The following is a 12,646-nucleotide window of genomic DNA, read 5'->3' as shown; positions in this document are numbered from 1 at the left end:
TTAGTCACCTAAATGTTGAACAGAGGCTGTGATTTACCGAAGTCAAATTCCTTGTTTGGCACGCTCAAACATGGCGAATAAAAACTCTTGAATCTTGAATTGTAGAATGCTCAAAGCTTGTATACCGCTCTTCTTAAAGTGAACTTTAACAATGCTCAAAAATCACAGCAGCCGAAAGCTTGATAAAGACATGATTGTGGATCTTAAATATCATCAGGATAACCATCAGAATTCAGAAACCACAGAATTCCAACATCTAAAACAACTTACTGTCAGTCCAAAAATCATTTAGTTAATGTATACAGAACAACATTCATTGATGCTGTTACCAGGCAACAATTGTAATATGCATAAAGATGCGCATACAGAACTTAGTACTTGGGACAAACATCACATCTATTGTAATAAGTATTCACCAAGGTAAAAAAAAATTGTCTTTCTTACCTCACCAGAAGCGTGTCTCCTGTCAGGGAGCACCAGAGTGTTTGCGTGGCTGCCCGGGACAATGGTGGAGCCGATACTCATTCGGGGTCCAACTAACATGTAGCGTTTGTCTCCTGATCTGTACTGGATGCTGTGACACAGCGTGCCATCATAATTGGTTTCTTGCAGATATTTGGAAGTGTACTCGGTGGATTTGGAGCACTGCATGGCGATCAGCACAATGATGCTGATGACAAAAAGGAGCGACACCGCACCTAAAGTGACCATCAGGTAAAAAGTCACACTGTCCTCCTCGTCCACCGTGGCCGCACTTTTCACGTCGGAAGCCGCAAAAGCCTCTTTGGGTTCCACGAGTTTGACGGTCATCGTGGCCGTCGCAGAGAGCGACACGTTGCCGTTGTCTTTGACCAGGACAAGCAGGCGATGCTCGGCCTCATCCGTCTCCGTCAAGGAGCGAAGTGTTCTGATCTGGCCCGTGTAGCGGTCCAAAGAAAACAGACTGTGGTCGCTGACTTGCTGCAGCGAAAAGAGCAACCAGCCATTATAGCCGATGTCAGCGTCATAGGCTCGCACTTTGGACACCAAGTCTCCCCCTTTGATGTTGCGGGGAATCTCCTCCACACCTTGGGCAGAACCATTGGAGCTGACTGGATACAGGATGACTGGAGCGTTGTCGTTCTGATCCAGGATGAACACCTTTACTGTCACGTTGCTGCTCAGAGGAGGACTCCCTCCATCGGTGGCCACCACTTGGAACTGGAAACTTTTCAGCGTCTCAAAGTCAAAACTTTTTAGGGCTGATATATGTCCATTCTCTGAATTTATGTTTAGGAATGACATAATGTCATTCCGGTTTCCCTCTCTCACAATATGATATGAAATAGCTGCATTGTTATTTATATCTTTGTCTGTTGCACTGACTTGGAAAATGGAATTCCCAGGTGCATTGTTCTCTGTTAAATAAAACTCAATTGGGTTCTGTTCAAAGCGTGGACTGTTATCATTCACATCTGATATCTGAATCTTGAGAGATTTTACAGCTGATAAAGGAGGCTCACCGGAGTCAGTGGCTTTTATTGTGATTTCAAAATGAGACACCTTCTCTCTGTCCAAAAATTCTTTAGTCACCACTGAAAAGATGTTTTCTTTGTAGGATGGCTTTAATTCAAAAGGAACACCATTCGTTATGGTGGAGATAATTTTGCCATTAATACCAGAGTCTTTATCCTTCACACTAATGAGGGAAATAACTGTACCAGGTTTTGAATCTTCAGGCACAGTATTTGAAAGTGACGTCACTTCTATTTCTGGAACATTATCATTCATGTCTCTTATCTTTATAATGACTCTGCATTCACCTGTCAAAGGTGGTGTTCCCCTGTCAGATGCCTCAATGTCTAGTTTATAAATGTCATTTTCTTCATAGTCTACTTTCCCTTTTACTTTAATCACCCCTGTTGCCTTTTCCACTTCAAAAACACTGTAAACGTTTTTCTTTAATGTCTTTGCAAGGCTATATTCAATTTCCCCATTAATACCTTCATCCGGGTCTGTACCGTTTATTTTAAATATTGAAGTACCAATCGGGATATTTTCTGCTATTGTAATTTCATAAATATCCTGGCTAAAAATTGGTCTATTGTCATTGATGTCAAGGACATGTATGGACACATTTAGAGTTCCCGACCGTGGAGGTTTCCCTCCATCCACCGCGGTGAGGACCAGCGAGTGTTTTGCCTTTTTTTCACGGTCCAGAGATTTCTTCAGGACCAAAAATGGAATTTTATCTTCATCACTCTGGCGGACATCCACTTCAAAATGTTCATTTAACGTCAAAGTGTACGCTCGGATGGAGTTGATCCCTGCATCAGGATCATGCGCAGCATGCAGCTGGAATCGTTTACCAGGCAACGTGTGCTCGGCAATTTCAAACGTTTGCTCTTTTTCAATAAAAACGGGGGCGTGGTCGTTCACATCAGTGATTTCTACAACGACATAATGTATTTCCAAAGGGTTTTCCACGATTACCTTAAGCTCAAATAGGCAGGCGCCGCTTCCCTGACACGAGTCATCTCTGTCTATTCTCTTGTTCACGTACAACACCCCATTGCGCTGGTTTACCTCAAAGAAGGCCTCCTTCGATTCGGATACCACTCGGAACCGCCGACCAACCAGAGAGCTTATATCAAGGCCCAGATCCTTTGCAATATTCCCAACAATAGTTCCGTCTTTAACCTCCTCGGCAGTGGAGTAACGAATTTCTCCCAAAGCCCGTCGTCCAATTAACAGAAGCAAAGCAAATGGAAAAAGCGCACTAGCCTCCATCTCCCGACAGCAAAATGCAACTTAAAATTGCGATGAAAAATTATTTAAATCCAAGTCATTTCTGTACCAAAAATGACGCCGCTCCAGCACACTGTAAGTGGACCTCAGTCGAAATGCCGCCCGAGATTTTGTCAGGCTCAAACAAAAGATATCCAGGGGAGGGACATTGTCCATGATTTTTAATGTGATACTGACACCAAGAGGACAGACTGGCGGCTGCTTGGGAGCCATTAACAATTTCGTCATTAAAAAAAACCGCATACAATTCTTTACACCTGCCTTTCAACCAAATACAGTAGAAAATAAATAGTCAGACAGTTACAAATCTGCACCCGCTCAAGGTATGTAAATAATTCGATTCAAACGGTAGGCTATTTATAAACAACATGATTCAGGTAAAAGGAACAAATACACGCTACCTACCGTGACCATAAAGTACAAGCCCCACGATGCACCGCGCTTAGACGACATCCGGCACGTTAGTGACAAATGTTTCAAGCCGTTTATTTGAATATGTAACAATTACGGTGAAACCCCAAATGAGCAGAAAACGGGGAAAAAAAGTATGTTGCAGACACCCTTGAAAATACCTAGTTAAAATTTAAACCGAAATAGGAAGTTGGGTCAATAATAATAATAAATATCGCAATACAAACAATTGTTCTATTTAATGTTTCTTTCCGACTTAAACTTTCAGTTATTACAAAATTAAATTTGTATGAAGAAAAACGGGATGTGGCGAGTTATGAAGTGTACTTGGGTGGAGAGACAAGAACCGGAAAGAGAAGAGTAGTTTGGCAAGAGTGAGAAGCAGATGCAGAGAGTCGACATGGATAATAGGCTACTTTCATTTGTTACATGCGCATGTGTTATGCCGCTGTGTTTTGGGGTAAACTAAAGCCCCATCTGACACCTAGCACACCTCCTCAGCCTTTTTCCACCACGCCGACAAACCGAATACTTGCAGGACCGAGAAGTGCAACCAGCCACGTTCAAATGCGGTCAGTTCGCTCTTAAAGATAATGATCCAATACTACATTAAAAAAGAATATCTACATAATGCCTACACACTTTTCTGACTTAGCTCAAAGCCATCTCCGAAGCTTATGTAGCTCGAAATCAAAGATGAAACTTACCCAACCTTTACTTTTAATCATCAAAATGGAACATTTTGACAAGCAAAATTGAGCAACACGGAAAGCAATGAAAACATAGTGTTCTCAACTTCTAAAACAACTTCACATTTTTTTAAAAGACAACGTGATATTAAAAAAGGCTATCATTTTGAAGGACACACCACATCATTTTTTGTTCGTAACAGATGCACAAAAAGGCAAAGATGGATACTTCATCACTTTTGTACACAGCTCTAGGGTATTAAAAAGGAAATGGTCTTTCTTACCTCGCCAGAAGTGTGTCTCCTGTCAGGGAGCACCAGCGTGTTGGCATGGCTGCCCGGTACTATGGTGGAGCCGATACTCATTCGGGGTCCAACTAACATGTAGCGTTTGTCTCCCGATCTGTACTGAATGCTGTGACACAGCGTGCCATCATAATTGGTTTCTTGCAGATATTTGGAAGTGTACTCGCTGGATTTGGAGCACTGCATGGCGATCAGCACGATGATGCTGATGACAAAAAGGAGCGACACTGAGCCCAAAGTGATCATCAGGTAAAAAGTCACATTGTCCTCCTCGTCCACCGTGGCCACACTTTTCACGTCGGAAGCTGCAAAAGCCTCTTTGGGCTCCACGAGTTTGACGGTCACGGTAGCCGTCGCCGAGAGCGACACGTTGCCGTTGTCTTTGACCAGGATGAGCAGGCGATGCTCTGCCTCGTCCGTCTCCGTCAAGGAGCGAAGTGTTCTGATCTGGCCCGTGTAGCGGTCCAAAGAAAACAGACTGTGGTCGCTGACTCGCTGCAGCGAAAAGAGCAACCAGCCATTATAGCCGATGTCGGCGTCGTAGGCTCGAACTTTGGTCACCAAGTCTCCCGCTTTGATGTTGCGGGGAATCTCCTCTACACCTTGGGCAGAACCATTGGAGCTGACTGGATACAGGATGACTGGAGCGTTGTCGTTCTGATCCAGAATGAACACCTTCACTGTCACGTTGCTTCTCAGTGGAGGGCTCCCACCATCCGTTGCCACCACTTGGAACTGGAAACTTTTCAGCGTCTCAAAGTCAAAACTTTTTAGAGCTGATATTTCGCCATTCTCAGGGTTGATGTTTAAAAATGTTGACATTTTAACTTGGCTTCCTTCTCCTCTGTTAATGTGATAAGTCAGCGCCGCATTTTCATTCAAGTCTTTATCAAATGCAGTGACAGAAAAAATGGATTTCCCTGGCACGTTGTTTTCAAGCAAATAAAGTTGGACTGGACTGTGCAAGAATGTCGGAACATTATCATTAACGTCTGACACGTCGACATGCAGAATTTTAAAAGTGGACAGAGGAGGCTGACCACAGTCTGTAGCTGTGATTGTGATGTCATAATCCGCCACCAATTCGCGATCCAGTCTGTCTTTCAGAACCAGCGAATACATGTTGTCTTGAAATGACGGTTTTAATTCAAATGGGACGTTTTTTGAGAGACTACATGTGACTTTTCCATTCAGTCCAACGTCTTTGTCAGCGATGCTAATGAGAGAAATGACAGTCCCAGGTTTTGAATCCTCTGCTACCATTTTTGACAGAGATGTCACGTCTATTTCGGGTTGGTTGTCGTTTTCGTCCACTATTTTAATTATCACTCGGCAGTCGGTGCTCATTGGAGGTTGTCCTTTGTCTGTGGCATGGACATCTAATTTGTAAACATCTACCTTCTCAAAATCAATTTGGCCTTTCACACTTATTTCACCTGTGTTTTTATCCAAACTAAATGTTTGATATATTTTAGATTCGAGTTCCGCACCAAAATTATATTCAACTTCTCCATTTAATCCTTCATCCAGGTCAGTTGCTTCCACCTTGATAACACTTGTACCCATTTTCACATTTTCAGATAAAGTCACGGAATGTACTTCTTGCTTAAATATTGGGTGGTTATCATTTGAGTCAAGCACTACAACTGTGACATTAAGATTTCCAGATCTTGGTGGATTTCCACTGTCAACTGCAGTAAGAAAAAGTCTGTGCTCACTGTCCTTTTCTCTGTCCAGAGACTTTTGTAATACTAAGAAGGGAATTTTATCATCTCCTCTCTCTCTAATTTGAATATTGAAATATTCATTCAGATTTAATTTGTATGCACGGACTGTATTAATGGCAACATCTGGATCATATGCACTTGGTAATTGGAAGCGTTTTCCAGGAAGTGTGGACTCTGAGATTTCTAAAATTTTCTCCTCCTCTTGAAAAGTGGGTGAATTGTCATTAATATCTAAAATTTCTATGATGACGTGATGTATTTCCATGGGGTTCTCAGCGACTAATTTCAGATTAACTAAGCACGGTGAGACGCCCTCACATAGGTCCTCTCTGTTGATGGTTTTACTCACAAAGAGGATGCCATTGTTCACATTTACCTCAAACTGAGCCCCCTCCGTGCCTGAAACAATGCGAAAACGTCTCTCCACCAAAGTGCTGATGTCCAATCCCAGATCCTTGGCGACATTTCCCACCACCGTTCCCACTTTGACTTCCTCGGCGATGGAATATTTGATTTGTGCTGCAACCTGCTCCAGACAAACCAATGCAATGCAGAGAAAGAGACCTCGCCTTTGTCCTACTGCTCCCATTCTCTCAGCTTGGATGACAGCATCTAAATCCAAATTCCACCAAAGAAGTAAACCTTCTCAATGGCAAAATATGTAGCTTGAATGTATCCCCAAAATGTAAGGAAATATAGCAGTGAAACGACAGCAACATCCGTTTCTGCTGGAAGTAACGTCTCCTCCGTTGGCTGGAACAAAACGGTTCCAGGAGGGGCTGGACGCCTCATGGTCATTGAATATTGATAAGACACTGCCACCTAGTGGTCACAGTTCACGATGGAGCTGGAGCGAAGTAAATGACTATCAAATGTGCATCAGCGTGATTTAGAGTTGCTGTCACGCCGTTTTTGTAACACTGGACAACATTAAAAAAAATATCTATAAAATTCGTTTATTTAAAAGAACCCATAAATCGTTAATCTCACTCGGTCGAAACTCTTATCCATAGATTCCTGCCCTCAAAACAATATAAACAATTCAAATCCAAACATTATTGTGTTGAATACATTCAGTTATCTATATATGTTTAAATGTATCTAATATCGACAACACAGCCGTTGGCCACTAAATTATAAATTCAACAGCATTGGCGATCCCGCAGTTTCAGGACCATGGACAGTGGCGAACTCGTGCCCTTCAGAGATCGTCTAAGTTTAGGGAAGTAAATGTTAGAACGTTATGTGTACGTTCTTTGTTGCTAATAAGAGCTTATTCATTCACATTTACAGGGATATAAAAAACGTTTATGGTTAACGGATGACAATTCATATATATTTGTAATGTTCTCTCTTTTATTTTATCGAGCGTTGCTCATGTCCTCAACATTTCTGATTTCTGTTTGTTAGTCAGGCCTGTTCTGTTTCCCAGGGGTGGGGTTTGTGTTTACCCCATCTACTTTTTTACCTAGTTATTTTCCAGCCCTGTTCGTTTTTAATTACAAACTCGTATTTTGTTGTCGTTATTTTAATGGCCGTCGTGGGTTGTTGTTTTGTACTCTGTTGTTTTGTTGTAGACTTAATTTGCTTAAAATATCACAACATTGAAGACAGCACCCCAGTCACACCACAAAATGACGTACACAATATGTGAATGAATGAAAGAAAGAATCAATAAATAAATACATAAATAAATGTGGGTAAAAACATCTAATACTCTATATGTAGAGATATGGCATGGCTTTCATTGACTATTGTATTGGGCTCGTTGGCAGAAATTGCTCTAATCAACGTGAATCTTATTCACAAGCAAACATAGATGTCAAGAGCTTGATGATGAAATCATTTTGTAAGAATTATCAAGCTTTTCCCCAGAATTCAGCACCACCAACAAATGTGGATTTACTTAGTTTTCCTCAGCTACACAGCCTAAAAAAGGGACCAATGTGGTGGACGTTGGCACCAGCGAGCTCCTAGGGACCACATGAGTAGGAACTGTTGTCATCCCTCATCAGTGATGGGACAATGTGATTTTCATAAATGTTATAGAAGTGATCATTTGAAAATGTCATAATTGAAAATGCCATAAGTGTTGTGAGAAATAATCAATGATCAGTGACTTCACACAAATTATTAATATCAATGATTGCTAATGACAATATTACAGGTCATTTAAGCAAAATGGTTGGTGATACCTGGTCTAAAACTATTACTTTAAAGGAATGACATGATTTAGTATCTGTTAACATGAAAAGATCGCTGCTGTTAACAGGCATAAAAGTTAAATGCGGATCAAATTGCACCAACACACCAAAAGCTTTAGTGTGCACATCATGACCATATCAACACTTCACCAGAGTAAAAAAATATTTTTTTCTTACCTCGCCAGAAGTGTGTCTCCTGTCAGGGAGTACCAGCGTGTTGGCGTGGCTGCCCGGTACAATGGTGGAGCCGATACTCATTCGGGGTCCAACTAACATGTAGCGTTTGTCTCCCGATCTGTACTGGATGCTGTGACACAGCGTGCCATCATAATTGGCATCTTGCAGATATTTGGAAGTGTACTCGCTGGATTTGGAGCACTGCATAGCAATCAGCACCACGATGCTGATGACAAAAAGGAGCGACACCGAGCCCAAAGTGATCATCAGGTAAAAAGTCACATTGTCCTCCTCGTCCACCGTGGCCGCACTTTTCACGTCGGAAGCCGCAAAAGCCTCTTTGGGTTCCACGAGTTTGACGGTCACGGTAGCCGTAGCCGAGAGCGACACGTTACCGTTGTCTTTGACCAGGATGAGCAGGCGATGCTCAGCCTCATCCGTCTCCGTCAAGGAGCGAAGTGTTCTGATCTGGCCCGTGTAGCGGTCCAAAGAAAACAGACTGTGGTCGCTGACTCGCTGCAGAGAAAAGAGCAACCAGCCATTATAGCCGATGTCGGCGTCGTAGGCTCGAACTTTGGTCACCAAGTCTCCCGCTTTGATGTTGCGGGGAATCTCCTCCACCCCTTGGGCAGAACCATTGGAGCTGACTGGATACAGGATGACTGGAGCGTTGTCGTTCTGATCCAGAATGAACACTTTCACTGTCACGTTGCTGCTCAGAGGAGGACTCCCACCATCCCTGGCCACCACTTGAAACTGGAAACTTTTTAACGTCTCAAAGTCAAAACTTTTTAAAGCTGAAATTGTACCAGTGCCCTCATGAATGTTCAGAAATGATGTCACACTTTCACTTTTCCGTTGGAGTGAGTATGTCACAGCTGCATTTTCTTCCCCATCTGCATCGTTGGCGCTTACAGAAAACAAAGAGACTCCTGCTTTGTTGTTTTCCATCACATAAAAAGTATATGGGCTTTCAGTGAATAAAGGCCTATTATCATTCACATCCAGTACATCTACACGAATGACCTGAGTCGAGGACATAGGGGGTGTCCCTAAATCTTTTGCTGTTATCGTTATATCATACACATGCTCCCTCTCTTTGTCTAAATAGTCCTTTGTGACAAGAGAGTATGATTGTCCATCTGGAGATGACTTGAGGACAAAGGGCAAGTTTTCTGGCAGGCTGCAGACCACCTGTCCATTCACACCTGCGTCCATATCGTGAACGCCCACCAGCGCCACCACTGTACCAAGGGGGGCGTCCTCTGCAATACGACTCACCAATGAGGTGACGTCTATTTTGGGCCGGTTGTCGTTCACATCCTCCACTCGGACTACCACGTTGCATTGTGTGGACAGCGACACCGCACCTTTGTCCGCAGCCAGTACCTTTATCTCATAGACTTGTCTCTCTTCAAAATCGAGATCTTCTTTTACTGTTAGTTCTCCAGTTTTTTTATTCAACTCAAATGGCATGCTGGTTAGTCCTCTTAATTTGCTCCGTAAAGAATATTCAATCTCACCGTTCAATCCCTCATCTGAGTCTGATGCTTTGACTGTCAGCAAATAAGTCCCCACTGGTGCATTTTCCTTCACATTGATGGAGTATTTCTGATGTTCACATACTGGTGCGTTATCATTTACGTCAGATATAATAACGGTGATGTTAATCGTACCTGTTTTAGGTGGTTTGCCCCCATCTGCAGCTGTTAACAGTAATTGGTGCTGTGCTGCGTTTTCTCTATCCAAAGGTCGCTGTAGCACAAGAAAAGGCACCTTCCCCTCCTCACCAAAGTCTTCAGTTTCAAGGTGAAAAAACAGGTTGTGGTTCAGCCTGTACATCTGGACAGAATTCAAGCCAACGTCCAAGTCTTGGGCTCCCTCCACTTGGAGTTTGGATCCAACCACAGCCGATTCCAGCACCTCTAAAGTGCAGTTATCATCAAGGAATCTCGGCGAGTTATCATTCACATCCAGGACCTCAACAAGGATTTGATGCATCTCCAGAGGGTTTTCTACAACAACTTTGAGATTAGCGATGCATGGCACGCTGTTCCCACACAGGTCCTCCCGGTCTAATCTCTGATGGACAGATAGAACACCATCTTTCTGGTTTACCTTGAAATGCTCCTGCTTTGTTCCTGACACCACACGGAGGTTTCTCTCCAGCAGCCTCCCGATTTCCAGTCCTAGGTCCTTGGCGACATTTCCAACTACTGTTCCCACTTTTACTTCCTCTTGGATTGAATATCTTACTTGAGCAGAGATTCCTTCTGGGTAAATAACTACCAGCAGTGGCAAACACAAAGAAATCCATGTCTCCGGCCATTGTCCTCCGATGCTGCATCTTGCCATTGTTAATCAGGGATGATTGCTAACCACAGCTATAAAATTTCCCTTGTAGGCTATATTCCCAGTAGTTCATAACTGATTACAAGCAAAAACTCAGGAGCATAATCATTCTTTGCGGAACAACGATCGCTGTCTCTCGTCCGCTCGTCCACCTCTGTCGGTCGACGGTGAAGTCAGAATAATGACGCTCCTCACACCCATTCCCATTATATAGTCAAACAGCGCGGTCTACTGTCAACAATATGAAACTGCGGCGTGCGAAAATAATGTATTCAACTATTTCATGTTGCCTAACACTCCACGTTCTCAAGGTCAAGTTTGTATATAAACATGAAGCCGTGGTAGTAAAAAAATAAATTGTTCCCATCCCATTTTGACTCCAGACTATACTATTCAAATCCTACAGTTCTTTGATGATCATGTTTATACACGTCCTTTGAATGTGCTTTTATTCCTGATTCACATCATTTGTGTCTATGTTTTTGACATCTAACTGGTCCTATTTATATAGTGTGAAACAGGATTGAAGCCCTTATAAGTAATTCTTGACCAATCTTGACTAAGAATGTTTTGACGTTACAGTGCAATAACTTGGGGGCGGAAGGACGGCTATTCACGTTATATTAGGTAGATAATAAGTTTGAGCTTCGGGGACTTGGATTTGTTAAGCACCTAAAAAAAAAAGGTCTAATAGAATTTACATTGGGTTTACTTAACAGGGTGAATTTGTCATTTTACATCTGGTCAGAAAAAAACTACCTCAGTAGCTAACGGGTTAGTGTCATGATTTATGCTTTATCTACAGTGTATTTCTTATGATTTGTTTTCTTGTCCTGTCTTGCTTGTTTGATCTTGGCTTTCTACTTTTATGTAATGATGTTTTATTTCCTTCTTTCAGAAAATTGTAAGTGTTTTTGATTGAGTTTTCCACAGTACTGTCAGTTTTCTTGGAAGTAAATTATTTTGTTGGATACATTCAGTCCTCAATTATCTCACCAACCATGACACAATAGAGAGTTACTAAAAGTTAAGTTCCAGTTAAGTTAAGATCCCAAGTTTTACAAAACAAATAAAAAACAAACAAAACAGCTAAGATGACAGATGTTTTCATAATGGATGTTTTATTTACTTTGAGTAAAAAAAAATGTTTGAATTGCGACAGAAAAGGCACTTGAAACCATGGAAATCTACTTTTATATAACCATAATTTATCACAGTAAAGCAAATGAGAGCAGATTCGCAATTGTACTGCCCCCTGTCAACAATGAAAATCTTACCAACCGATATGAGGTTGTCAATATTAGTGTATGACATACAGTTAAATATTTCAAATTTGTCACTCCTATTTCCATCAATGGTGTTATATAAGTATTATTTTCCCCACACATTTATTCCCAAACCTGGGACCTTGATAAGGAGAAGCGGGACCCAAAATTGATGGATGGATGTACTCCTAATAAGAGTGTGAGGACAGACCGACCGACAGAACTCCACTTGGACAAGGTTAAAATTCTGAGAGTGAGCCTCCAGACAGACCGGGGGGAAACCAGATGACAGGAACAGGAACACAACAGTAGACACCGACAAGGAGGAACACACGGGCAAGGTTTAAATACATCAGGTAACAGGTGCAGGTGACAGACATGACGATAACGAAGGGGTGTGGCTGAGGGAAGTTGACGGCCGAGCGTGCTCTGGCATGGGCGTGACATACCTTGGAAAAAGTGCCCCCCCCCCTTTTTTTTTATCCGTTTTTCTTCTTTTTTTCTGAAAAATCCAAAATCCCCCTTCAAATGATGTAGAGAATATTCTAATATACAGGACCAGATATGGCATGTGATACATGATTATTTCTCAATGTGCTCCATCCAGTACCCTCCCACCATCATCCTCATACAGAGTGGACAACAGTGACCTCTTTTGGAGAATATCTGAACCTGCCACTGTTACACGTCCATTCACGTCTGCTTGATTTCTCTAAAAACAGTGTCTCC

The 12,646-nt window shown here is 42.3% G+C and overlaps 3 protein-coding genes across 3 annotated transcripts in view; all 3 read right to left on the bottom strand.

Moving 5' to 3' along the window:
• LOC125985658 (protocadherin alpha-C2) overlaps nucleotides 1-2,883 on the bottom strand; it is a 150,099-nt gene extending 147,216 nt beyond the window's left edge. The window contains exon 1 of the mRNA XM_068652241.1: nucleotides 445-2,883. Within this exon, the coding sequence (XP_068508342.1) occupies nucleotides 445-2,769 (2,325 nt within the window). The 5' untranslated portion in view covers nucleotides 2,770-2,883. The remainder of the gene's footprint in view (nucleotides 1-444) is intronic.
• Nucleotides 2,884-4,138: 1,255 nt separating this feature from the next.
• On the bottom strand, nucleotides 4,139-6,653 carry LOC125990440 (protocadherin alpha-8-like). The gene has a single exon (XM_049757671.1). The coding sequence runs from the start codon at nucleotides 6,506-6,508 to the stop codon at nucleotides 4,139-4,141; it is 2,370 nt and encodes a 789-aa protein (XP_049613628.1). The 5' UTR covers nucleotides 6,509-6,653.
• A 1,182-nt stretch (nucleotides 6,654-7,835) lies between these two features.
• Nucleotides 7,836-10,885, bottom strand: LOC125985983 (protocadherin alpha-8-like). Its single transcript, XM_068652667.1, has 2 exons — nucleotides 8,301-10,885; nucleotides 7,836-7,892 (listed from the first exon to the last, which is right to left on the bottom strand). The coding sequence occupies exons 1-2, from the start codon at nucleotides 10,653-10,655 to the stop codon at nucleotides 7,836-7,838; spliced, it is 2,412 nt and encodes an 803-aa protein (XP_068508768.1). The 5' UTR covers nucleotides 10,656-10,885.
• Nucleotides 10,886-12,646: the final 1,761 nt, after the last annotated feature.

The sequence above is a fragment of the Syngnathus scovelli genome, chromosome 1 (assembly GCF_024217435.2).
Source record: "Syngnathus scovelli strain Florida chromosome 1, RoL_Ssco_1.2, whole genome shotgun sequence".
NCBI classification, from domain to species: Eukaryota; Metazoa; Chordata; class Actinopteri; order Syngnathiformes; family Syngnathidae; genus Syngnathus; species Syngnathus scovelli.
The sequence above is the reverse complement of the archived record's forward strand: the minus strand, read 5'-3'. Positions and strand labels throughout refer to the sequence as shown.

Bases quoted from the DNA above. Each gene is read 5' to 3' on its own strand.
- LOC125985983 (XM_068652667.1), bottom strand. From the start codon at position 10,655: ATGGCAAGATGCAGCATCGGAGGACAATGGCCGGAGACATGGATTTCT. The intron at 7,893-8,300 runs GTAAGAAAAAAA...TGTGGTCCCTAG, and splicing joins GGAGACACACTTCTGGCGAG to GAGCTCGCTGGTGCCAACGT.
- LOC125990440 (XM_049757671.1), bottom strand. From the start codon at position 6,508: ATGGGAGCAGTAGGACAAAGGCGAGGTCTCTTTCTCTGCATTGCATTG.